This window comes from Eptesicus fuscus, chromosome 21, assembly GCF_027574615.1.
Source record: "Eptesicus fuscus isolate TK198812 chromosome 21, DD_ASM_mEF_20220401, whole genome shotgun sequence".
Taxonomy (NCBI): domain Eukaryota; kingdom Metazoa; phylum Chordata; class Mammalia; order Chiroptera; family Vespertilionidae; genus Eptesicus; species Eptesicus fuscus.
The window spans coordinates 39,237,811-39,264,792 of record NC_072493.1 but is presented as its reverse complement, the minus strand read 5'-3'; the positions used below and the strand labels follow the sequence as shown (position 1 = coordinate 39,264,792).

General features: G+C 50.8%; 1 protein-coding gene across 4 annotated transcripts; it reads left to right on the top strand.

Moving 5' to 3' along the window:
- The first annotated feature begins 1,772 nt into the window (after positions 1-1,772).
- SMG9 (SMG9 nonsense mediated mRNA decay factor) lies at positions 1,773-25,844 on the top strand. Of its 4 annotated transcripts, none has more exons than XM_028135172.2 (14): positions 1,773-1,994; positions 4,515-4,670; positions 7,356-7,430; positions 7,517-7,781; positions 7,870-7,967; positions 10,594-10,706; positions 13,817-13,928; positions 16,546-16,641; positions 17,043-17,128; positions 19,833-19,939; positions 20,847-20,954; positions 21,092-21,256; positions 21,556-21,703; positions 25,326-25,844. In XM_028135172.2, exons 2-14 carry the CDS (start codon positions 4,521-4,523, stop codon positions 25,402-25,404), a joined length of 1,602 nt encoding a protein of 533 aa, XP_027990973.2. In that variant the 5' UTR covers positions 1,773-1,994; positions 4,515-4,520; the 3' UTR covers positions 25,405-25,844. The 4 variants fall into 4 exon arrangements, with proteins under 4 accessions (XP_027990973.2, XP_054566808.1, XP_054566807.1 ...); XM_054710832.1 differs by lacking the exon at positions 1,773-1,994 and adding an exon at positions 2,130-3,055 and having other exon boundaries at positions 21,128-21,256; positions 21,559-21,703; XM_054710831.1 differs by lacking the exon at positions 1,773-1,994 and adding an exon at positions 2,130-3,055 and having other exon boundaries at positions 21,128-21,256.
- The last annotated feature ends 1,138 nt before the right edge of the window (positions 25,845-26,982 follow it).

Genomic DNA, 26,982 nt, shown 5'->3' with positions numbered 1-26,982 from the left:
AGTGCCAGGGAAAGAAAAACTTTGGTTTGCCCAGCGTAAGACAAGCTTGCTCTTCCTGGCTTTCGTCCTCCAGGAAGGCCCTTCTTCTCTTTCACTCACTTTCTGCATCTACTAAATAGGGGAGGGGGGAGGTTGCAGTGATATACGAGTATATGAAATAGAGCCTGGTACACAGTGGGCCCATGGTCAGTGCCAGGCTCCTTATTTTCCCTTAAGTCATACCCCCCTCTGAGGGTTGCCAGGTGTGAAAGTGGCATGGAGGGTGAGCTGGGGTTGAGAAATTCAGATAAGAAAAACAGATATGACTGGTTGAAGATGCTAAAAAGGGACGTTGACAGATACAATACGAAGATGGCCTGTCATGTGGATCTCCCCTAAACACCCACAACCTCCTGAAGAATCCATAAACAACAGGACTCTCAACTCAGTCTGTGTGACGGGTGTTTTCGCCCAGCCTGTTCCACCAGACACCAATGCTGAGAAAATGGCAGCAGGGAGGAGGCTCAGAGGGGAGAGGCTGACTCAGAATCAATCACTATCATTATTATAAACCACAAAATAAGGACAACATATACTAGTAGTAGTGTAACTATGCACCAGGCACTGTTCTGGGCGCTTTCACCCATTTAACTCTGCCAATGACATTGTACGAGCTGCTGTCACCTCCATTTTAGAAATGGGGACATAGAAGGCAGGGAAGGTTAAGGAATTTGGCTAAGGTCAGCAGCCTTATATGTGAACCCAGGCTCAAGCTCTTAACTACAATGCTTTGCTCTAACCGTAGCTCCAGATGGATACTGGGAACCGGTGCTTTAGGAATGGAATATCAGGGCAGAAGACTTACTTTTATTGTGTCCCCCACTGGCTGCTTGCATTTTGCCAGAATGTGAGTGTTCTCTGTTCAGGTATAATTAAAAAATTTTAAAAAGTAAGATTTCAAATGAAAAATGGCATTTCCCCCACTCACCTATCATATACGTTACATGTGAATATACCATACACACTTTCTTCTCTTGAACAATCTTTCATTCCCTTGCGGAACCAACCACCCTAGCCAATTTGGACTGCGCATGCGCTCTCCACAGGCTGCACTCTGGGCGCGCACAGGGCTCTCTGCCTGCAGGCTTTGGCATTTTCGACCCCTGACTGGATCCCTCTTACGTCAGAAGCTCCCGTGGGATTTAATAAGTGGTCCTGTCCCCACCACTCCGCGTCTCTCTCTGGATCCCCTAAGGGTGCCGACCTGCCCATCCCAGTTGCCTCACCTCCCATCTCGGGGGAACTCCCAAGTCTAAGCCAGTCTGGACTTTTCTCCGGGCGTTTTTTACGCCCTTGCCCTCTCTTCAAGGCCCAACAGCACCTGCACCCTTTCCTAAGTGCCTTGAACCTCTCGCTGTCTCCCTGCACAGAATGGGAGCACACTCTGGCGGCGCACACGCCAGATCGGACTCTTTACAGTCTCAGCACATACTTCGTCCAGGACACTCAAATTCCTCCCGGCCGCCCCACCCCGCCGCATCCCGCCAAAACCACTGAGGAGGCGGGACTCGAACCTCAATCTCCGGAGCCGCCCTCTCTCCCTCTTTTCTGCACACCCACTCCGGCCCCCACCGACGCGCACGCGCACGCGCACGCGCACTGAGGCGGAGCCGCCGCGCCTCCCGCCTGCCCTCCGGAATCCGCAGGCGCGCTGAGGCCAACCACTTCCAACAGCGCATGCTCCGCTGGGCGCGCGCTCGCGGGACCTGAGTTCAGATTGGCCCCGCGATAACTCCTCCTCCTCTTCCTCCTTCGGGCCGGTCTTCCTTGGGTGCCGCTTCCGGGATGCTCCCGCCGGTTCCGGAGTGACCGGTACCTGCTTTTCTGTCTCACCCACGCTCCTGGCCCCTCAGACGCCATTTACAGGCGGGTGGCTACTGGGGGAACCTCCCCTCCCCACCCCCGTCGCGGAGAGGGCGCGCCGCGTCCTACGAGCCAATCAGCAGCCGCCTTAGGTAAGGGGCCTGCGTGCCCGCGCGAGGCCAGCGCACCGGCGGGGGGCGCCTCAGGGCCCGCCCCCTTCCTGGCGGTTAAACTGTCGCCCGGACGGACGTCCGCGGGTTTTGCGGGATCGGGTACTGAGCCAGGAGCAGCACCCTAAACGCCGGCTTGGCGAGGGCGGGGTGGGGAGTGGGCATGAGCCTGTGACTAGGAACGTCGGTTCTGGGAGATGCTAGTCCCGGGGGCCCGTAAGCTGGGCATAAAGCGCGCGGAGGTCCTAACGATAACGGGTCGAGAGGAACTGAAGCCGTGGGGGTGCCCTCGCAGAGGGCCTGCACACAGACCCCCGAGGACCAGGGAGCCACTCCAGGTCCCTGCAGATGCTGTGTCAGTGTCACAGGGTTCCTCATGCCTGCACGTGGGAAATCTGAATAAAGACCCGTCCGTTCTGGGGGCGGCCCCCTGGAGGGGCCTGTAACGATGTTCATGTGCCAGAGAGTCCTCAGAGAAGCGTGTAGACTCGAGTGCTTCCTTAGGGTGGGCATAAATAAGGAGTTAGGAACTGGGAGTCTCCCCCAAATAATTTGCAAATAGACACTTGGATTCTGGGAGATCCTCAAAAGGGGTGTGTGTGTGCAGAGATGTATACGTACTGAGGAGACCCCCTCCAAAGAAATGTGTAATTAGACTCCGTTTCTGGGAGGTCACCATGGAATCCTGTCAATAGACACATAAATAGATGGGCTTTATACGTTTTGGGGGAATCCCCCAAGGAGCTTGGAAACAACATTGAAGGTCTCCAAATTGCATGTAGGTGGACCCTTATTCTGGGTAACTGTCCACAGGGGCTGATAAATAGACTCAAATACTGTGGAGGTTTCCAGAATAACACGCAAATGGGCACTTCTTTGCATGGGAAGGGGGCCTGTAGGTAGTAAACGCTGTGGGGGACAGAATCCCCACTGAGGCTGAAAACAGACACTTAAGCACAGCAGAGGTCGTCAGAATAATGAGTACACAGACGCTTAATTGCCAGGGAGGAAGCTGGGAGTCCCAAGTTCTGCGGAGACTTTTGGTTCGTACTGAGATTGTAAACAGTCATTTAAGCCCGAATGAATCATTTCCATAAGCATTTGTAAACGGGCCGTGTCCTCCTGTCTTCAGTCCAGTTTGTGGCTGGGGAAGGGGTCACAGAACAGTGAGAGTAGCTAGGCAAGTCCCTACCTGGCGAGCAAAAGTACTCCTGCATCCTGTCAACAGACACTTCCGTTCTAGAAAAAGTCGCTCATGTGGACCTGTTAACGTCACCTTGTCCTGGGATAGGATTGGAGGGGATTCATTGAATGATTTCACAGGCACTTGAGAGCTCGCTAAGCAAGAGTCAGCAAGCTTTTTCTGTAAAGGGCTGGGGAGGAATTCTTTTAGACTTGCATGCCATACTGTCTCTGGCATTGAATCAAGAAGGCAGCCATAGGCAATTTGTAAACTGATGGCTGTGTTCCAATAAAACTTTATTTACAAAAACAGAAGGCAGAGCTGATTTGGTCCTTAGGTTGCAGTTTGCCAACTTGACCCATGAGCAATAGCAGTTGGCCTTATAGCCCTGTAACCAGACAGACAAGTACTCAGACGTCCCTAGAATGATGCATAACCACCCGGGTGTCTGTAGACAGACACTTAAGAGGTAGGGAGTGGGTCACACAGATGACATACCTTTTATGACGTGAACACTGGTGAGACCTCGGAGTGTAATGGATGATGAACCACCAGGAATGGAAGGTAACCAACACTGAAATGTTGAGGGACACCAGATGAAAATAGGCCCTTGAATGTTGGAGCCCCACCCCCAAATGCCAGTAAGGGTTCATCAAAAGAGTTGTCTCACTGAGGATCATGCTGCTGATTTGTAAGGAAATGCCTTACAGCATTTTGAGAAAGAGAATGCCCTATTTTTATGTGACCCTGCCTCTATGAATTACATATATATGTTGGGACAAAGCAATTAATAGTTGGGAATAGTTTTGGTTACAAGTAGAAGTGTAGTGTATTTGTTTTCTTATTAATATTGAGGTAGGCAATTCAAGGTTAATAGGGGACCCCTGAACCTTATATCTTGTTCTACCAGCCTGCCTTCCATTAAGTTGCCTCACAGTCCAAGATGGCGGCTTGAGCCCCCGCCTCCACACCCACATTCCTTCCAGCCAGGAGGAGGAAGGCGCAAAAGGCATGGGCAAGTGTCTGTGAAGGAAAGTTCCTGAGAGCTGCCATCACACTTCCATTGTCATATCATTGACCAGAAAGAACTTAGTCACATGGACACACCTAACTGCAGAGTATGCTGAGCAGTGTGTTCTGGATAGTCATGTACCCAGCTCAGAACTGAGGGTTTTATTTTTTTGGAAAAAGTGATGTTGGGAGCCAGTTGGCAGTCACTGCCACAGCTACGAGCTCTCTTGAAAGGAAATGTCTTCTTATGGTCCAGGGTGAACCAAATGGAGTGGTTCACCTTGGACTCAACCTCTTTTTCTCTGTAGGCGACCATGTCTGAGTCTGGTCACAGTCAGCCTGGGCCCTATGGTCTAGAGAGGCGGCGACGGTGGAAGGAGCCTGGCCCCGGCGGCCCCCAGAACCTCTCTGGGCCTGGTGGTCGGGAGAGGGATTACATTGCACCATGGGAAAGAGAGAGACGGGTGAGTTTCTAGTCCCAAGCACAGCATTTCTGTATCCACTCAGTCCACAGATGTTTATTGAGCACCTGCCATGTGCCAGGCACTAATCTAGATGCTGGGGATATTGTGAACAAAACCGACTGCCCTCAGGGAGTAAAAAGGTAGAGGGTGAAAAAGGGAGCTGTCTTAGATGAGGTGGTCAGAGAAGGCTTCTCTGAAGAGCAGAGACCTGAATGAGGTGAAGGAACAAGCACTGATTAAAAAAAAACCTGAGTGAAGAGCATTCTAGATAGAAAGAACAGCAAAGACCCTGAGGCCTATATCTGTGTGTTCAAGCCAGGAGGCCAGTGTGACTGCAGAGGATGAAGGAGGGAAAATGATAGGAGGATGAGGTCAGGGAGGTAACTGGGACCAGATCATGTAGGACCTGGAAGAACCATGGAAACGGCTTTGGATTTCACGGAACGAAATGGCTTTGGAGAGTTGGAGGCAGTAACAACAACAGTTTCTATTTATTGAGCAGCATGCAGTGTATTGACACTGCGCAAAGTGCTTTACATCCTTTGGGGCTTCCTGAACTCTACAGCTACCCATAAATGCGATTATCACTAAGGAGGAAGATGAGCCTCAGAGAAGGGACTTGCCCTAAGTCATGGTCAGTAAGTTCTAGGGCCAGGACTCGAACCCAAATCCAGCTGAGCCTTAAGCAGAGCACCACCTGCCTGCTGCAGAGTGTCCTGGACTGGGAATCAGGGCCTTGGTGTGGCCCAGGCCCTTCCTTGCTCTTCTCCGGTGCTTAGATGACTTACTGCCAGAATCTACCCCCTGGGTTTTTCCTCTAGTGCCCTGTCAACCTCTGAAAGCTGTTTGGTGGGCTGGAAGAAGGTAACAATTGGGACCAGTTTCTGAGTCATAAGACTGCAAAGATAAAGAATAATTTATCCAACCCTAGCTGGTTTGGCTCAGTGGATAGAGCTTCGGCCTGCGGACTGAAGGTTCCCAGGTTCGATTCTGGTCAAGGGCACATGCCCAGGTTGCAGGCTCAATCCCCAGTTGGGGGCATGTAGGAGGCAGCCAATCAATGATTCTCTCTCCTCATTGGTGTTTCTCTCTCTCCCACTCCCTTCCTCTATGAAATCAATAAGAAATATTAAAAAAAAGAATAATTTATTCACAGGGAGCTAGTGTCTTGCTTGTTTCTTCTCTTGGGTCTAACACAGTCTTTCTTCCACACACATCTTCCTGGGGAATGCTGCCATCTTCCTACACCTTCAGACCCTGAACAAACAACTCCCAAATCTTTGCTTTGTCTCTGACTCGACTACTGAGCCCTGACAGCCTCCTAATTGGCCAATGGACTCCTCACAACCTTCATGTCCCCTGCTGACCTCAGCATCTTCTGCCATTTCTCCTCCTAGTATCAATGACAACCCATTGGGCCACATCCTGGACACTGCCTCCCAATCCTACGCCAGTCAGGCGCCAGTGCTGCACATTGTGCCTCCTGAATACATATCCTATCCATCATCATCTCTCCACCCTCACAGCCTCAGTCCCAGGTATCATCTACTCCTTCCTGGACCTTCTCACCTGTCACCCTCCCTGGCCTCCTGGAAGCCCACAGCCTTTCCTCCAACAGTTCTCTAGCAACTGTCTTTTCCAGAGCACTTGCATATCTTCCTTTTGTTTTTTTCTTCACCAGAGGCCAGTGAAGAGAGCATTGAGGGAGTTTAAATAATCTTCAATATGTGGGAGAAGAAACAGACCCAGTGAGAGGTCAAGATTCTCCCAAGTTTAATCAAGAAACCAGAGAAAGAATAAGACTCACATCTCCCTTTTCTCAAGCAGATTGGGGTGAGTCAGAAGAGGCACGGAGAGGGCAAGATGTGGGAATCAGTCCATGGGCTTGGCCAGCACAAGAGCAGGGCTGAGGAGAAGAGGGTCAGAATAGCAGGTGCTACCAGCAGCTCTCAGATGGTGAGCACTTGCCATGTGTCAGATACGCCACATGGACAGTTGTTGAATTATGTCTTTTTTCAGACTCATAATAGTCTCACCAGGAGGAAACAGGCCTAAGTGAGGATGGTTCCTCATCCAAATTCATACAACTCACAAGTGGCAGGGCTAGGTCTGAACAAAGATCTGTCTAGCTCCAGAGTCCTTGCTCCTTCCCCCTGGGCTTGTCTAGCAGAGGTAGCTGCACAGAGCTGTTGGCAACACAGGTTCTGGAGTCAGGCTGTCAGGGTTCAATTTTGCCTCCATTGCTTATAAGGCTGTGTGACTAGCCAGTTAACCTATCTGCCTCAATTGCTTATTTGTAAATTGGAGATAATAGTATGTATCTGCCATACCAGCATGGCTCAGTGGTTGAGCATCAGCCTACGAACCAGGAGGTCACGGTTCGATTCCTGGCCAGGGCACATGCCTGGGTTGCAGGCTCGATCCCCAGTGTGGGGCATGCAGGAGTCAGCCAATAAATGATTCTCTCTCATCATTGATGTTTCTGTCTCTTCCTCTTCCTTCCTCTCTGAAATAAATAAAAAAAATACTTTAAAAAAATAATAGTATGTATCTCACAGGATTGTTGGTAGGATTGAGGGAGTTAATGTATGAAAGCTTTTACTAGTAGAATAGTACCTGGCACATAAAGGCTTTCAGAGGAGTGTCTAGGAGAGCCAGTGGAGTAACTGCCCTCCCTCACCACAGGATGGCAGCGAAGAGACAGGTGCCTCCATCATGCAGAAAACCCCCATCATCCTCTCCAAACCTCCGGCAGAGCGGGTGAGCAGGGAAGAATCTTGGGAGGGGGAGGCTGGGAGTAATGGGTCAAGGATCTCTCCCACTGACTGGAACCTCCTCACTCACAGTCAAAGCAGCCACCACCTCCAGCAGCCCCTGCTGCCCCACCTGCCCCAGCCCCTCTTGAGAAGCCCATCGTCCTCATGAAACCACGGGAGGAGGGCAAAGGGCCTGCGGCCGCAACAAATGCCTCAGCCCCCGAGGGCACCACCCCACCACCCCCTGCAGCCCCCGTGCTACCCAAGGGGGAGAAGGAGGGGCAGAGACCCACACAGCCTGTGTACCAGATCCAGAACCGGGGCATGGGCACTGCCGCGCCAGCAGTTATGGACCGTGAGTTGGGACTGAAGAGAATCTGGTTGGGAGCTGGAACCCCCTCACAGACCCTCACTGCATCCTCTGTCTCCTGCTTTGTTTCCAGCTGTCGTGGGCCAGGCCAAACTGCTGCCTCCAGAGCGCATGAAGCACAGCATCAAGTTGGTGGATGACCAGATGAATTGGTGCGACAGTGCCATTGAGGTACTGGGGGAATGGGTCTCTCCGTGGTTGAGCTTCCCCAGGTCCCACAGCCTCACCTCCGTCACCCCATACCTCCAGCCTCTTGGTGGGCTACACCAGACAAGCTTTCAGGCAGTTGCAGCAATGAGAAGAAATGGATCCGAAAGCTCTCACCGGCCAGGGCTGAATTTCAGTAGCTTCACTAGCTCAGCTGTACTGGTTGGTAAAGTACTGACCTTTCATACTGGTTGGCTAAGACAGTGGTCGGCAAACTCATTAGTCAACAGAGCCAAATATCAAAAGTACAACGATTGAAATTTCTTTTGAGAGCCGAAAACCAATTTCTGCACATGGGCCATGAAGTTTCAATCGCACTGGACGTGCGCGCCCGCATGTGGTATTTTGTGGAAGAGCCACACTCAGGGGGCCAAAGAGCCTCATGTGGCTCGCGAGCCGCAGTTTGCCGACCACTGGGCTAAGAGGTGCTCCCACTGCCACCTAGATGCCTGGGGGTCTCCTGCGCCCTCCCACAGCAGGGTGGCCTCCTGGACCCTGCTTCAGTCTCCCTCCTACTTGGTGGAAGCACTTGTACCAGTGTTAACTGGTTTGAAAAATCACTCCCCAGAGGTTCCCCCTCCATCCCAGTGTCCTGCTCTAGTTCAGACCTCCCATGCCTGGACTGACATACCTACCTCCAGTCTCCGAGTCTTCATTTCGCCTCTTTTGCTGCTCTCCCCCCATCGCCAGACCTGTGAGATCAGGCTCCTAGTCAAATTCACCCTGGTGTGCCTCCTCCTTCCCCAACAGCTTGGACTTATTGGAACAACATGCCAGGCCCACCTATTACCTGGCTCCGCTGCCTCTGTGTGCCCTCTCTCACATTGATATCAACTGGGGAGTGTTTGTTTTTTTTTAAGGAGGCAGTCCTAGCCGGTTTGGCTCAGAGGACAGAGTGTCGGCCTGCAGACTAAAGCGTCCTGGGTTCAATTTCAGTCAAGGGCACATACCTCAGTTGCAGGCTCGATCCCTGGCCCTGATTAGGGGTCATGTGGAGGCAACCAATCGATGTGTCTCTCACATCAATGTTTCTCTCTCTCTCTCTCTCTCTCTGTCTCTCTTCCTCCCTTCCACTCTAAAAAAATAAAAAGGAGCCAGTGTCCAGGCCCTACACGTTAGCACTGTAAAGATGTTCTGTATTTTTGTTATCCAGTGTGGTAGCCATCATCCTTGTTTGTGACTATTGAGCACTGATCCACATGTCCCAATATGTGGCTAGTACAGCTGAGGAATTGGATTTTTAATTTTGTTTAATTTTAATTTAAATAGCCATGTGTGGTCAGTGGACAGGGCTAGGCCTAGATGTGCTGCTTTCATGTGTTCATAGTCAGGCCCAGGATTCGCTGCCTTTTTTAAAAATAAAGCTCTCCAGGTGATTCTAAGGAGCAGCAGCCACAGTTGAGGACATACAGTGAATCCTCATTTAACATCCTTGATAAGGTCTTGGAAACTGCGACTTTAAGCATAATGACGTATAATGAAACCGATTTTACCCTAGGCTGATTGATATGAACAAGAGTTAAGTTCCTATGGCTTATTTCTGGTCACAGAAACATCACCAAATTTCTAAATAAAGACCCAAAACACTTCTAACATTAAACATTGAAATAAATGCTTTTATTAATCTTAAGAAACCCGAAGATGAATAAAAACAAGTCAGGTATTTGTTTTCCAACCCACTTATTCCATCTAGTTTAAGGTCACAGGTGAGCCTTTTCCTGCAGCTCAGGCTCAAGGTGAGAACCCACCCCGGACAGGAGCCCTGCCATCGAAGGGCCGGTCACACCCACACTCACACCCACACTCACACTCGCTCAGACTGGGACAGTTTAGACACGCCAGTTCACCTAAAGTGCACATCCCTGGGATGTGGAGGAAACCGGAGTCCCAACAGAAAACCCATGCAGACATGCAGAAAACATACAGACTCCACACAGATAGTGACCCTTGCTGGGAATTGATTTTTTTTTTCTTTCTCATTAACCTTATAAAAATTATGCTTCTCAAGGACCTGCTCTCTTTTATTCCTTTTCCTTGAGTAATGTCTCTCATGCCCCCTGGTGGTGAAAGTCAGCAGAGTTGGCCCAGAGGTGAAGGTCTCACAAATTCCCAGGACTGGAATCCCACAGAAAGAGCCAGGACGGACTGACCTCCAGTTTCTGCACACTGCTCCCTTTCTCATGCTTCCTTCCCATGTCTTCCCAGCCTGAGTGAGCAGAGAACCTCCCAGGAGTCAGCTCTGACAGCCCTCAGTTACCTTGAACCTGTCCTTCGTTCCTGTGCTTCCCCTTCTCTTCCCAGAGGCCGGCTCCCCTTTTTCCCACTGAGTTCCTATTAGCTTTGTGACCAGGCCAGGCTCTTTTCTACTTTGGAATTCTCACATCTGCTGTTCTTTGTGCCCCAAATATATGTATCCCACCACACACACACATACACAGAGGGTCCCTTTGCCCAATTGAAGGCAAGAATTTTTTTCTTCATACCTGATAAGACAGGTGGGCAAGCCATGGAAGTCTGGGGCTCCTTCATCTCATTGCCACTCTAGCAGCTGACCGATTCATAAGGGCTGTATTCCTGCATCTTCCCACAGTACCTGCTGGATCAGACTGATGTGCTGGTGGTTGGTGTCCTGGGCCTCCAGGGGACAGGCAAGTCCATGGTCATGTCATTGTTGTCAGCCAACACTCCTGAGGAGGACCAGAGGTGAGGGGACATCAGGTAGGAGTGTGGGGGGGCCAGGAGGGAAATGGGCACCCACCTGAGACAGGGGAGGGCAGGCCTGGGTGTTCCTCGTGGTGTTACCAAAGATCTTTGAGGAGTTGCTTTCCCTCTCTTAGCCTCAATGCCTTCATCAGATGAGGACTAATCGGGGCTGGTCTAAATTTTTGTGTAGTTCCAAGGTAACCAATCCTGGTCCTCCCTTCCTTTCTACTTCCCCTGGAAAATGTACAGAGCCCAGCCAGGAACTGGGATGATGTACTCATTTGTCTTTGGGTTGAGGCCCACCTCAGTCTCAGCCCTGCTGCTCACCAACTGGTTGACCTTGGACAGGTCACTTCACCTCCCGTATCTCACTTCCTCATCTGTAAAGTGGGTTTTTGAAGTAAGATCAGGAAGGCCAACACTGACGAGAGCCTGGCACAGAGCAAACGCTCACGGATGTGGCTGATTCGGCCTGGGAAGTAGAATGTGAGAGATCTGGATGGAAGGCATGGGTTCTAGACCAGCCTCAGTCCTACATTCTTGAGTAAGGATGGGGTGTGATCGTGAAGATAAAGGATGAAGTCCCAAGAGAGGACTTGGTGGAGGAGGAGCTTAAGAACTAGGATCCAAAACAGGGCAGAGAAGGAAAGGGAGAAAGGCAGGGATTAAAGAGTAGGAAGACTCAAAATGGGGGAAGAGAAGGGGTGGTAGCCACTTGGGTTATCTCAAAACAATAGTTTTGTTTCTTTAATAAAGCAGGTGATATCACCCTGCACTCCACAGATGGTCATCAGGGATCCACGAGGAACCCCTAACAGCAAATGCAGAATTTTACACACTTCTGCAGTCAGGGGTTTCACTCAGGCAAAGGATCAATAGTTTCCACTGGATCTGGGTGGGGGGCTGATGCAGACCCAGAACAGGTTAAGGACCATTGCGGTGAGAACACATACCCACTAGAGCCGGATTTGTGAGGTTCCCCTGCCTCCCAGTCGCTCCATCCCCTCTACTCACTCATGACTTCAGCTCGACTTGGCTCCGCTTTGGAACACCTCCAGCTCTTAGTCTCTCAACCTCAGCTTTCAACCCCACCTAACAATGTCCTGGTGACTCTCATTTCAGATTCCTGAGCCAGAATTCTATTGGCCTAGCTTGTCTTTTTGACCCCTGTCAGCCTGTGGCAAGGTGGACTTTGGTACCAACTTTTGTCATCAGTTTACCTCCTAATTACCTTTAGAATTCATCTGCTTCTCTTCTCCTCCACTCACACCTCCCTAGTTCAAGCTACTGACATCTCCCCTGGAGGATGCCAATAAGTCTTCTAACTGGTCTCCCTGCTTTAGTTCAATTCAGCAAGTATTTATGGAGTGCTTGCTGTGTGTCAGGCACTGTTCTGCGTCCTGGGGATGTAAGAGTAAACAGAACTGACAAAAATATTTGTCCCTGCGGGACTTATGTTTGTAATGGAGGAGATAGTAAACTAAATAAACACATTGGGCATGTTAGAAGATGATGACAAAGTGGGAAAGGACACAGGGAGGCAGTGTTAGGGCTATGTTACAGTCTTCAGGTGGGTGGTTAGGGAAGGCTTCACTAAGGGGCATTTGAGAAGAAGCAAACTTGGAGGAGGGAAAGCATTCCAGCGGAGGGATGGCAGTGCGAACCTCTGGGGTGGGAGAGTGCCTGGCGTGTGTGCAGAATGGCATGGAGGCCCCGCAGCTGGAGCAGGGTGAACAAGAAGGGGAGTTGGGCATCAGGTTAAAGACCGGGAGGCCCCAGAGTGCAGGGCTTGTCAGTCATTATCCACTCTTCCCACCCTACAGTCCTCGCCACACAGCAGCAAGGGGATGCTTTCCAGAACCCACATCCAGTCCTGTCACTCCTCTACCAAATCTCTTCAGGGCTTCCCAGGTTCATGGGCCAAAGCCCCAGCTCCTCACCGTGCCCCTCCAGGGCCTGTGTACCTCTTCTCACTCCCAACCCCTGTTGTCCTCTGTGCTCTCACCACTCTGCTCTGATCCTTATACAGACCATGCCTTCAGCCTGGACTAGTTTTCCATCCTCCATCTCCCACCCACTTCCCTCTTTAAGTTAATTAAGTTGCTTAGTTTCCTCTCTCACCCTCAGCAGCATCATTTGCCTCTTAGGGCAATCCTTCCTTCCTCCATAGACAGACTTACTCCCACTTGGAGCCATACATACCTCTTCTTCCTAACACCTGCAGTTACTGCCTTCTGCTGATCCTAAGCTAGACCAGAAGCTCCTCGGAAGCAGAGACTTTGTCTTTCCTGTTCACTGCTACGTCCTGGTGTCTGGCACATAGGAGGTCTGCGGTACGGTGTTAAGTGGGAAGATATCTGCTCTGTGTCAGAGGACATACTAAGCATCTCAGGGAGGTGGCAGTTACACTTTGAGGGGTAGGGTGTTGTAATTTACAACTCAAAAGAGACAGAATCGCTCTAAGTCACAGTGACCAAGTTGAGCTCAGTGGTTTAGGGCAAGGCCCAGCTCTGCCAGCTCTGTTGTCATCCCCGCAGCATCCAGCACAGGTAGAAGTGAGAGCCCTGCCTGATGGGGGAGAACTAGGACCAAGACACCAAACACCCTCTCTATTGTGGAGAGGTATCAGTGCTCGCTTCCAGTGCCTGGCAGAGAGCTGGTACACTTGGTAATTAATGACTAGCAATTACAAATCAGTGTATATCTGACACTTCCTTCTAAGGGCCTTACATATATTAGGCTCACAGTAACCAAGAGGTTTGAGACTGTTATCCCCATTTTACAGATGAGGAAACCAAGAAAAAAGGAATCTGCTAAAGCCACACAGCCAGGAAGAGGCAGAGCTGGGCTTTGAATCCAAGCATTCAGGCCTAGTCCCTGATCTTCAACACTGCAGTCTATTAACTTTGTTAAATGAATTAACAAATCTACTTATGGGAGGGGGTGGAGTCATGTGGCGTAAAATATAGCTCCCCTCTGTCCCCCAGACTGCAGGGCGGTGGGTGGAAGGCTTTGTGGGCAGGCAGGGAACCACATCCCACATGCTGATTTCACTGGAGTGTCAAAGGCCGAGAAGCAGACTCCAGTGCTCCCCCTCTGCTCCTCCACAGGGCGTATGTTTTCCGGGCCCAGAGCGCTGAAATGAAGGAACGAGGGGGCAACCAGACCAGTGGAATCGACTTCTTTATTACCCAAGAGCGGATTGTTTTCCTGGACACTCAGGTGCCAACCTCCACTTGCCCCACCCTGCTGCATGCACCTTCAGCTCCATCCCAGAATAATTTAAGCCAGCACCCTGTTTGGATTGCAGTTTTTAAAGACAAGTTATGTCTTTTTGGCCCTTAGTCTCTTGTCAGTTTTGCCCCCCCTCTTCGCCCCTTCATGTGTACAGAGTAGCCTAAAAACTCTTCTAGCATACCAATTAAAAGTGTGGCCCTGGAATCAGCCTGTCCAGATTCTGCCTTTAAGTCTTACCAGCTGGGTGACTTCAAGTAACCAACACCCTCTCCCCACTCCCAACCTCAATTTCTTCATCTGTAAACAGGGATGCTAAGCATCCTCAGCCTCAGGATTATAGCAAGGATTCAGTGGAACCATCCAGGCACAGTGCTTGGCACAGGATCTGCCACATATGGAGCATCCAGGCTCATCACTACCTTTAGTAGTGGCCTGTCGTGCATTTAACTGACAGCTTTCCCTACCTTCTCCCTTGCTCTTACGCAAGTCCTGTTCCTTAGCCTGGCCTTCAGGGCCTATGTGATTGCCTTCTCCAGACCCTCTAGCCTTCCCTCTCTGGTGTAGTCACCAACCCTGCCACGCACATCACAGGCCTCACCATCGTCTGTGAACACTGCAGTGCCTGGAGTGTGGAGAGACCCTGTGGGCTTTCTTAAGTGGGAAACATGATATTGCCTACCTTTAGGGTTTTTGTGAGATTTCAGTGAGTTAACACAAGTAAAGTGCATCTGCCATGAAGTAGGTACTCAGTGCTCTTATCCGTCACTTAGAGCACTCTTCCTGCCCTCCCCATGTTGTTTGCCTTCTCCCTGAATATTTTGCTGGGATGTTACCTGCTCTCGGAAGCCTTCCCCTCCTCTGAGAGCCTACTAGTGCCTGTGTGCTCTCCTCCCATCGCAGCACGTGATTTACCAGTTTGGTTCCTTTAAAAAAACAAAACAAATCACATTTTTTATTGATTTCAGAGAGGAAGGAAGAGGGAGAGATAGAGAAACATCAATGATGAAAGAGAATCATTGGTCGGCTGCCTTCTGCACCCCTCCCACTGGGGATCAAGCCTGCAACCTGGGCATATGCTCTGACTGGGAATCAAACTGATCTCCTGGCTCATAGGTCGATGATCAGTTTGGTTCTTTGGTTTTTGTGTGCTGTTCCCCCTCCCCACCTGCCTGGAGCGCCTCTGGGAGCCCAGTCCCACAGGTGGTGCTCACTTTGGGCATTGGTGACACGGAGAGTGGAAAACCTACCAGTGTGGCCTGAAACCTGTGTGCCAGGCTCTGTGCAAGGACCATGGGGCCCTGTATGCAAGCTGGGTCAGGGGCAGAACGGAAGTTAGACAAGCAAGACAGAAAAGAACCCTGCAGTGTGTGGAGTCTTAAATAGTGAGCAGTTGGAAAAGCGTATTTCCTAATTCCACTCACTGCAAGAAGGCAATAGATTATCAAGCTAATTTAGCTCTTTAAGTTTTTTAATGAAATATTCCTTTATGAAAAGTTTCATGTGTGCACCACTGATTCTTTTACACTCAATGGTACAATTTTTTAAAATATATTTTATTGATTTTTTTACAGAGAGGAAGGGAGAGGGATAGAAAGCTAGAAACATCGATCAGCTGCCTCCTGCACACCCCCTACTGGGGATACGCCTGAAACCACGGTACATGCTCTTGACCGGAATCGAACCTGGGACCCTTCAGTCCTCAGGCCGACGCTCTATCCACCGAGCCAAACTGGCTAGGGCTGGTACAATTTTTAAATCCTCACACTAAGTTTTTTTATAATCTTCACCCAAGGATATGTTTTATTGATTTTTTTTAGAGAGAGAGGGAGAGAAAAAGAGAGAAGCATCGATGTGAGAGAAACATCAGTTGGTTGCCTCCTGTATGCACTTTGACTAGGAATCAAACCCGCAACCTTTTGGTGTACAGGATGATGATGCTCAACCAACTAAGCCACCCAGCCAGGGCTACACTAATAATTTTCTTTTCCTTTTTTTAAAATATATTTTATTGATTTTTCACAGAGAGAAAGGGAAGAGAGATAGAGAGCCAGAAACATCGATGAGAGAGAAACATCGATCAGCTGCCTCCTGCGCCCCCCCCACTGGGGACGTGCCCACAACCAAGGCACATGCCCTTGACAGGAATCGAACCTGGGACCCTTCAGTCCGCAGGCCGACACTCTATCCACTGAGCCAAACCGGTTTCGGCTACACTAATAATTTTCTACCTAAGTAATTATCTTAGCAAAGTTTTGAAAGTATTTGAAACAACAACAGAAGAGTGTTAGAGGGGCATGACTCATTCAAGTAGATGTTACATTTGTTAGCACTAGGAGTTCTCTCCTGTTTGGGAGTGAGGCACTTGAGAGCAGTGGTGATTTGTAAAAGAGCTGGGGAAAGAGTGCCTGCTTCCAAACTTTCCTTTCGCCTCCTGCTGACTAGCACTAATTAGAAGCTGCCCGCTTGTGTTTCTGACCTTATTTTGTCCTGAGAGAGGCGAGGCGATGTATCTGCCTTTAGCGTGTGGGGTTTAGGTAGCCATGACCCTTAGGATCCGACCCACAGTCCCTTCCCTGACCCGTTTTTCTCTTCCTTGCTGCAGCCCATCCTGAGCCCCTCCATCTTGGACCATCTCATCAACAACGACCGCAAGCTGCCTCCAGAGTACAACCTGCCCCACACCTATGTTGAGATGCAGGTGAGGGGCCGAGCTGGGCCCAGGGGTGAGGCCCCACCCTTCCTTGCAAGATCTGTGATGGGGGGGCTGGGTATGGGTTGTCCTTGTTTCTGCTTCATCAGAGCCCCAGCTTGTAGGAAGTGGACAACACTGAGAGATCCGGTGCTACCTCTCAAAAGTCATTGCCCGCCCCCTCCCTTCCAGCCTCAGTGTCTTCCTCTGAAAATGGGGGCGATTGTTCCAACTTTGTCCGATTTAGGAATGGCCCATGAGAGAGGTGCCAGCACAGTCTGGGCACACAGTGCGTGCCTAAAGGCTCTGAGGCCCTTACCCTGCTGCCCCCTCAGCTGAGTCTGGGATCAGGGACCCCTCTCTGGGCAGAGGAGACGTTCAACTCTGTTGTCTCTTACCCCCACCTGCAGTCACTCCAGATTGCCGCCTTCCTTTTCACGGTCTGCCACGTGGTGATTGTAGTCCAGGACTGGTTCACGGACCTCAGTCTATACAGGTGAGAGGCTGGTAGGAGCGGGGATTGGCCATGAGACAGGGCACAGAGTCCCAGCCACCTGCTCAGGTCTCCCAAGCTCCACTCAGCAGCCACAGGGACCCTTTCAGAATGTATGTGGAGTTGGAGTGGGTCACTACCACCTAACCCTCCTGTCACCTCAATGGCTCTCCCACCACTTTCCCTCTCCCCCTACATTAAAGCCATAGTGCCCTCAGGTTTGTTCCACATGGAGCTTAGACTCTGCACTCCTCATCCCTCAGCCAGAAACATTCTGCCCTCAGATCGTAGAGACAGAAAAGCATCGATCAGACCGTCAAACTCAAAGGGAGTAGGGGAGGGTGGGGGCAAGGGGGGAGAGATCATGCATATAAGCCTAACCAATGGATACAAACACCAGGGGGGTGAAGGTATGAGTGGGGGAAGGGGGTAGTGGGGGGATAAGGACACATATGTAATACCATAATCAATAAAGAAAAGAAAAAGAGAGTCCTTCCCTCATGGCCTTCAGGTCAGCCTCGGGCCTTCCCTGACCTCCTCACTTTGCACTCTGTGCCCCTCCCCCCTTGCCCTGCTGTGTTTCCTTCATTGCACTTTCCAGCCCTGACAGGATAGTGTAGATCTCTTTATGGTCTGTCTTCCCCATTAGAATGGAAGCTCCATGGTTGCCAGGGTTTAGGAGGACGGAGGGATGACTAGGAGGACAGAATCCCCAGTGCCTCACTCAGTGCCTGGCACAGGGTAGGTATTTAATACAGATTTGTTTAATAAATAGCAGGAGCTGGCTTGTCTGGTCCTTAGAGTCTTGTCCGTTTCCTGCAGGCATGTGTACCATCCGCTGGTACCCTGCAGGCAGGAAAAGGGAGGGAGTTGGGATCTGGCAGGAGTCCTGCCTCAAGCAGCTGGAAGTTCCAGAAATGCCCCCCAGATAGAGCTGGCTCAGAACCTAGGGCCACAAGGGTTCTTCTTGGCCTCCGCCCGGCAGGTAGCTGAGGGGAGGCAAACAGCCTTGGGCACAGGGCACAGGCGGAAGGAAGGGGAGCTCTAGGGAGGGGAGAGCTGAGCTAAAGGAAGCAGATTTCTCCAGGATCAGGCAGCCCCAGGTTTGGCTCCTAGCTCCCATTGGAAGTGGCTTCTTTCCCCACAGTTCCCCATATGCAAGGCTTTTATACAGATTGAGTTAAAAGAATTTAAAGCATCCAGCATAGTGCCTGGTACATAGTGAGCAACTGATATTTACAAGGTGTGTTTTTTAAAATTTACTTATTGATTTTAGAGAGAGAGAGAGACAGAGACACATGGATTTGTTTTTCTACTTTGTTACGCATTCATTGGTGGATTCTTGTCTATACCTGACCAGGGATGGAACCCACAACCCTGGCATATCAGGACGACTCTAACCGACTGAGCCACCCGGCTGGGGCTAATGGGAGCTTTCTGTTTGTGTTGGTAACCCTGGGTGCTGGGGGCGCTTTGGGTGTGGTCAGAAGTAAGAAGAGATTTGCTGGGGAGCCAGCTTTGTGACCAGATCTAAGTAACCTACTTATGAAACCTCCGCCCGCTCCTGCTGCCGTTGTTCATTGGAATTCATTCACAGGACAGATAACATTGAGCATTAATGTATGCCATTCGCTGTTCTTGGCACCGGGGATCACATGTGAACAAAACATTAGACAGACTGCCCTGTGCAGTGTACTTTCTGGTGGGACTGTGGGCTCAGGTGCTGGCAGGTGGGAGAGCCTTGTTTTTAAGCCGGAGTTTACCAGTGGGCTTAGAGTAGGTGAGCCCCTCAAAATTGTGGAGACCATGGTGTTTGGGTGTGTGTCTGTGTGAGGAAAATGGCCATCATTTATCATATCCCATCATTCCTTACCTCATAACAGCTTAATGGTATTTACTTTCACATGTTTGGAAACACCTAAAAGTAGCATAAACTGAAAACTATGTCCACACAAAAACCTGCACACAGATGTTTATAGCAGTTTTATTCATAACTGTCAAACTTTAGAGGCCACCACGATGTCCTTCCATGGGCGAGTGGATAGGTAAACTGGTACATGCTGACATGGGAATAGTACTCAGGGCTAAAAAGAAATGAGCTGTCAGGCCGTGAAAAGACATGGAGGAATTTCTAATGCATATTACTAAGTAAAGGAAGCCAATCTGACGGTGCCATGCAGTGTGATCCTGACTATTTGGCGTTCTGAAAAAGGCAGAACTATGGAGACAGTGAAAAGATCCATGGTTCGGGGCTGAGGGGAAGGAGAGGTGACTGGGTGGAGCACAGAGGGCGGTTAGGGCAGCACAAGTACTCTGTGCTCACAGTGGACACATGGCGTGTTTGTCCAAACCCGAAGAGTAAACCGCACCAAGAGTGATCCCCAATGTGAACCATGGACTTGGGGTGATACTGACGTGTCGGTGTAGGTTCATGGAAATGTTGATGGCAAGGAGGCTGGGGACTGGGGCAGGGGCCTATGGGAAATGTGTGTACTTTCCACTCAGTTTTGCTATGAACTTAAACTGCTCTTAAATGTAATAGCATAAACTCATAAAAACTTTACACAGTTGATATAAATCCATGGATTTGTTTCTGAATTCCCTAAAATTGTGTGAGAAATCTGGTGTGTATGCAACTTCCCCCAGGCCATGGGATATAGGGTGTCAGTGCCGGAGCTTCAGCCAACCTCTCACCCCAAATCCCCAGGTTCCTCCAGACAGCAGAGATGGTGAAGCCCTCCACCCCGTCCCCCAGCCACGAGTCCAGCAGCTCATCAGGCTCTGATGAAGGCACTGAGTACTACCCCCACTTGGGTGAGAAGCTTTCTGGGGCCAGAGGAGCGGGTAGAGGGAAGAAAGGGGCAAAACCAGGGACATGGGGGAAGTGGGGAGCTGGGAGGAGGGAAGTAAGAAAGAATTAGCCCCTAGTGTTTCTGAGGGTCCCACTGCCACAGTCCCACCCTGGCCACTGAGGGCATGACCCTGAGTCTGGGTCTGGCTCCTTGATCAGAATGGAGACCCTGAGGGACAGGACCTAAGTCGGCCTGTTTCTGGGTCTCTGGCATCTATAAGAACGGGGCTCAGAGTGAGTGTTGGAGTGATCCAAGTGGCCCCTTGCCCCTGTGCTCCCACTGGCCCTGTGTGGCCTCCCACATGTCACTCCTCTGCCTGCTCAGTTCTTGCTCGGCTCTGTTGATGCCCTGCTTTTCTGGCAGAGATCCAGTTCCGTTAGGACAGTGGTCAGCAAACTGCGGCTCACGAGCCACATGCGGCTCTTTGGCCCCTTGAGTGTGGCTCTTCCACAAAAGACCACGGCCTGGGCCAGTGGGAGCACAGATTTTGAAGAAGTGGCGTTAGAAGAAATTTCAATCGTTATACTGTTGATATTTGGCTCTGTTGACTAATGAGTTTGCCGACCACTGCTTTAGGACACCCCAGGCAGGGTCTGGCCTACTTCTCTGGCCTTGCCGAGCCCCTCGTGCACTTTCTGAAATACCTAATCATGTGGCCATCCTCCTCTCTGTCTTTTCCATTTTTGCTGGCAGAAACCATATCTGACTCATCCTCAGGGTCCCCAGCATCGCCCAGGTCCTGGTGCTAAAGTGCAGTTACATGTCACATAAATATTTACAAGTGATCTTGGGGGTAAGGGTAGATCTTTGGGAAGGAGGAGTGCACGTGGCCGAGCCTCACAGGGCCCCATCTTCCCCTTTACCCGCAGTGTTCCTACAGAACAAAGCTCGCCGAGAGGACTTCTGTCCTCGAAAGCTGCGGCAGATGCACCTGATGATCGACCAGCTCATGGCTCACTCCCACTTGCGTTACAAGGGTGAGGGTCCCCCGTCACTCCCAAGTTAGCCAGTGGCCTCCTAACTCCTGGTCCAGCCTCACAGCCCAGCTCCCCAGACTAGTCTTCTGATCCCAGCTTGACCATCTTACATGTACCTCCCGCCCCTCCCCTGGCAGCATGGTACCCGCAGGCTGACAGGTTCTCTCCTCCAGGTACTCTGTCCATGTTACAGTGCAACGTCTTCCCTGGGCTCCCCCCTGACTTCCTGGACTCTGAGGTCAACTTGTTCCTGATGCCCTTCATGGACAGCGAAGCGGAGAGTGAAAACCCACCAAGAGCGGGTATGGTTCCCCCTCAAGGGAATCGGCCATGGGAGACAGGCGCTTCCTTGGTCTGGAGGTTGACATGGGTCCACCTTGATTAGGGGGAGACATGGTCTGCCCTCGCGTGGGGGTGACAGGAACCCACCCTGGTGTGAGGGGAGACTCTGACCTGTCCCTGAGGTGCTTGGACCCTTTTTCAGGAGCGTGTTTCAGAGTGGTGGGCGAATAGGAAGAGCTGGGCTGGGGCTGAGCCCCGGTTGCTTCTGGAAGCCCAGGATGCTGGTTGACTGGCCCCTTATCTTCCTTCCTCCACTTAGCAGGACCCAGCTCCAGCCCACTCTTCTCCCTACTCCCGGGGTACCGTGGTCACCCCAGCTTCCAGTCCTTGGTGAGCAAACTCCGGAGCCAAGTGATGTCCATGGCCCGGCCGCAGCTGTCACACACAATTCTCACCGAGAAGAACTGGTAAGAGCTCTTGGCAGAGGGGGGGTGCCCCCACCTCTTCCCCCCTCCCACTCCCCCGCCCCCAGAGGATGTTCTCAGAGTTCTCTCCACATTGTTTCCTTTCCTGGAACATTGATCATTACTTCTCTCTTCTAAGTGCCTCTTCCATGCCAGGCAATGTGCTGTTTCATGTGGTGATTTTTATTGAAAAATTGTATGGTTAAAGTTAAAATTAGGGTCAGGGTTAGGGTTTCGGGCAGAGTTTAAGGTTAGGTTTAGCAGTTAGGTTAGAGTTAGGTATAGAGATAGCAGTAGCGTTATTGTTGAGGATTTAGGGCAAGCGTGTCAAACTCAAAGGCTAACACGGGCCAAATAAACAAGGTGTAAGTGTGTGTGGGCCGCAAAAAAACAAAAGCTTCAATTTCCATAGAAACGTAGTTTATTTTGATAGAGACATGCAGAATACAAAGGGCTGAAATAAATGAGTAATTGTTAACATAAAATAATAGAACATTTTAATAAAAATTAATATTTTTTCTTGAACATGAGCTTACCAGACACCGAATAACTGCACAAATTAAAAAGCATAACACAAATAAACCTATTTCTCTTGTTCTCCGAAAGCAAAATATTTCCAGTTGCGCACACCAAACAAGTCAGTCCAAGACTAATGATGTGGCCATTGGCTGCTAAAATATTTGCTGCTAGTATTAGTGGAGAGAAATGGTGCACCTGCATGTAAGGCACGTAAGGGAAATGAATGTAACATGATTATAGTAATCAGTCACTAGCAAACATTGTAGTTCGGGATTAATAATCTATACTAATAAAGGAGTAATATGCTAAGTAGCCTAGGAGACCTTTCAGACAAAGCTGGGGGCTTGGTTGGCCTGCAAACCGCCCCCAAATGGTCCTCAGCCCCTCGCCCAGGCCGGCCATGCCCCCCAGCGGGGACCCTCACCCAGATGGGAGCGTGGCCAGCCTGCAAATGGCCATCAGCCCCTCACCCAGGCCAGCCATGCCTGCCCCCAGCGAGGGCCCCCACCCCAAAGGGTGTGTGACCAGCCTGAAAACGGCCCCAGCCCCTCTCCCAGATTGGCCCCACCCCCCAAGGGAACCCCCACCCTGATCCGGGCCCCCCTTCAGGGCAGACCAGCCGGCCCCCACCTGTGTACCAGGCCTCTATCTATACTAATATCTATACTAATAAAAGGGTAATATGCTAATTAGACTGGGAGATCTTCCAGACATCCAGACAAAGCCATGGTGGCGGGGCCAAAGCAGAAGCAGTTAGGGGCGATCAGGCCAGGAGGGGAGGGCAGTTGGGGGCAAGCAGGCCGGCAGGCAGAGTGGTTAGGGGCGATCAGGCAGGCAGGCAGGTAAGCGGTTAGGAGCCAGCGGTCCCGGAATGCAAGATGGATGTCCCCTGAGGGGTCCCAGATTGGAGAGGGTGGATGCCGGGCTGAGGGACACACACACACCCCCATGCACGAATTTCGTGCACCAGGCCATTAGTTATGTATAACAGGGTATTATAAAAATTAAGTTACAAGTTTTTTATTAAAACATTTTTTACATACTGTTAAATTGGCTGGGCCGCAAAAATGTTCATTGTGGGCTGCATGCGGCCCCTGGGCCTCGAGTGTGACATGCTTGATTTAGGGTTTAGATTTGGGGTTATGTGTAGGGTTAAGGCTTAAAGTTTAGGTTTAGGATTAGAGTAAGTATTAGGGTTAGGCTGTTAGGGTTAATGTTAGGTTTAGTGTTAAATGGTTGAGGTTAGTGTTAGAGAGTTAGGTTAAGAGTGTTAGGGTTAGGTTTATTTTTTTTATTTAATTAAACTTAATGGGGTAACATTGGCTAATAGCATTATCTAAGTTTTTTAAGTGTACAATTCTGTGATATACTTATGATCAACTCTGGTCAACTGTAACTTGCATTGTGTGCTCACCACCCAAAGTCTAGTCTCCTGTCACCAGATATTTTGACCCCTTTACCTTCTCCATCCTCCCCCACACCCCTTTCCCACTGGTCATTCCCATACTGTTGTCTGTGTCTGTGGGTTTGTTGTTTGTTCATTTGTTGCGTTAAATTTTATATTCCACACTAGAGGCCCAGTGCATGAGATTTGTGCATTCGAGGGGGGGGGGTCCCCTCAGCCCGGCTTGCACCCTCTTGCAGTCTGGGAGCCCATGGGGGATGTCTGTCGGCTTAGGTTGGGGGAGCGGGCCTAAGCCATCAGTTGGACATCCTTAGTGCTGCCGCAGAGGCAGAAGAGGCTCCTGCCACCACCACTGTGCTCGCCAGCTGTGAGCCTGGCTTCTGGCTGAGCGGCACACTGACCACCAGGGGCAGCTCTTGCATTGAGCATCTGCCTCCTGGTGGTCAGCACGTGTCATAGTGATCTGCTGTTTGGTCGATTTGCATATTAGCCTTTAATTATATAGGACTAGAGGCCTGAAGCACGAAGATTCATGCAAAAATGGGCCTTCCTTCCCCTGGCTGCCGGCACCGCCTTTGCTCCCGCCAGAGCCACCTTTCCGCCTTCCCATGCTGCCCAGAGGCCTGAAGTGGCTGGGGTGGTGTGGAATGCCTGTGTTGTCGCCATGGAGACGACGCAAGCGTCCCACCCCACCCCCAGCCACTCAGTGCCTGCATATACAAATTAACCCACCATCTTTGTTGGGTTGATTTGCATACTCACTCCTGATTGGCTGGTGGGTGTTGTGAAGGTATGGTCAATTTGCATCTTACTCTTTTATTAGTGTAGATAGGATTGTTTCATGTGATTTCATATCCTCCTAATTAACCATTGGAGTGTACATTTCCTCACTGATTTTACTGGTGGGGAAATTTAGGCTCAGAGAGAAGTGTCACATAGCTAGGTCACACACCTATGGTTAGGTGTCATTTGATTGTGAGAGTAGGACAGTAAGCTTAAAGAAGATTTATTCTCAGGCCCTGAGTGCAGAAAGTAGCCTCACAGGAGAAGAAACTAGAAAGCCGTCAGGAACCACAGGACTGCATTTTCCAGCTTTTGCCAGATGCAGTCTCATTGCCACCCCCTCTCCCCGCCATGTTCTCCCTCCTCTGCCACTGGTTTCACAGAGCCCTGCACCCCTCCCCAGCCCCAAGTTTAAGTGACTTTTTATATCCAGAGCCCACAGCAGGTTTGCCTCCTTAATTTCTAAGAGAAACAAACCAGAAAAAGAAAGAGCTTAGCTGGTGCAGCCTCTGTCTTGGTTCCCTGGGTCTGTTTGCCTTCAGCTGTGGGAAGGGGCAGGTTGAGGGCTGGAGCTCTGCTCCTCCATTGGTCTGAACCAGGGCCCAGTGGGGAGGGAGAATTTGGGGTAGAAGGGTGAGGCAGCTGGTCTTCACAAGACTCTGGAGGGAGGCAGAGATAAAGCCGCTCCCACAAAGCCAGCACTGAGTAGAGTGGAGGGAAGTTTGGACACAGAGGTGGGGGCTGAGGTTTTAGTCCAGGTCCCGGATCTGCAGCTTCACTTACCATGGCAGTTAGGGAATCGGGGTTGGCATCTTCCTGTAGCCCAGTTGAGCAGGCCCACATCACAGGTCATATATGGGCCCAAGGCTGGGTGGGGCCCCAGCCAGGGCAACTCTGACTGTTGGCCTCCTCTCACAGGTTCCACTATGCTGCCCGGATCTGGGACGGGGTGAAAAAGTCCTCTGCCCTGGCAGAGTATAGCCGTCTGCTGGCCTGAGACCGAGGGGCGCAGTGTCATGCAGGAAGCCGTTTCTGGGCCCAGTGGATGGCAATGGAGCATGTCCGTCCTCGACCCTCTGGCAAGGTGGAGAGTGGCAGTAGGCCTGGTGGATGAGGAACCGTGACTTCCTCGCCCGGAGACGTGAGGCGTTCAGGGTCAGGCCCCTTCCCCTCAATGGAGCATTTTTCAGGGACGACTTTGAGATCCTACCCCCAGCCTGGGACAGGACAGCCCATCCTTAGTCCCCCACAGGGATAGGTGGTGGGAGGAGGCTGAATGGTCACCACGGAGCATGGCTCCATCCTGACCCTCTGCAGGGACAGGAGCAACAGGTCCCTCTTCCCTGACTCCCAGCCCTTCCCTATAAGGTGAGGCCCAGTCTTGGGAGCTCTTTATTGGAGCAGATCTGGTGGTGCAAATAAAAACAGTTATGCAAGCTTATGCTGGTGCTCCTCCTCTTTCCCCCCCAGCATGCTGGCCTCCTGGAGCAGGGCACATTTGGGTCCCAACCCCTGCCAGCAGACTATCCTGGGCCACCCAATGTAGCCTGAACGAACTTCCTACCACGCCTCACTCAGTATCGGTCATAGACTTGTTGGGAGTAGGTGAAGACCAGTTTCAGTGAGGGAGGAAGCCCCTAGATACGGGTGTTCTGTTTCCTGGGGCCCCTCAGGCCTCGTCCCTGTATTGTGGGTAGGAAAATTCACTGGCCACCCTTGTATCGTCTGCTCTCACTTGAAGGTAGTGCCTGCCTTTGGTGAAATGCCTAAATACAATGCCTAGCTTAACACATGGTTAACAATAGAGCATGTCCCTAGTTAGGTGCAGTTGGTTAAATATAGTACTTCCCCGTGGCTGAAGCCAGTTCTGGCCTTGTTCAAATACTCAGACCTGACCCTGGCACATGATTAACCTATTGTTGGTTAAATATGGTGGCTTCCTTTCCCTATAAACCTCATCTACTCTTTAAAAAATGGTCCCTCAGGTATGTTCCTGTTATTTAAAAAAATTTTTTTTAAATGGTCCCTACCTTTCCTTTAAACCCAGACCTGCCCCCAGTTAAATACACCATACAGTTCAATTAGTACCCTCTTTCATCTGCTCAGTTAAATACAGTGTATAATCTTAGTATTTCGCAAAGTATGTCTCTGAATTGGTCTGGCCACCCCACCCACATCCCAAATTAGTCCTGTCAAATCGTGCCACTCCACCCTTCCATAAAGCAGTCGGTTCTAGTCTACCCAGCTAGTCTCATCTGTCTACCACCGCCCCATGCCACTTCTTTATCTCCCTGGCTTCCCCTACCCTCGGGCGGACCAGAGAGTCCTGATGTCCATGTCATGGGAATCTGAGTCTGTCAAGAAAAAGCACAGCTGAAGGCTGGGAGGCAGTGAAGAAAGCACTGAGGCCAGGCAAGGTCTGGCCGGAAGTGGGGATTCTGCAGCTCTCAAGGGAGGGCTGAAGTCTGGGAGGTGTGAAACCCAGATCAGGCTCTGGCCTTGCCACTTGCTGACCTCCCTTAATGAGCCCTGGGATCCTTCAGAGCTGTGACCTTCGCTACCCTCTTACAGAAAT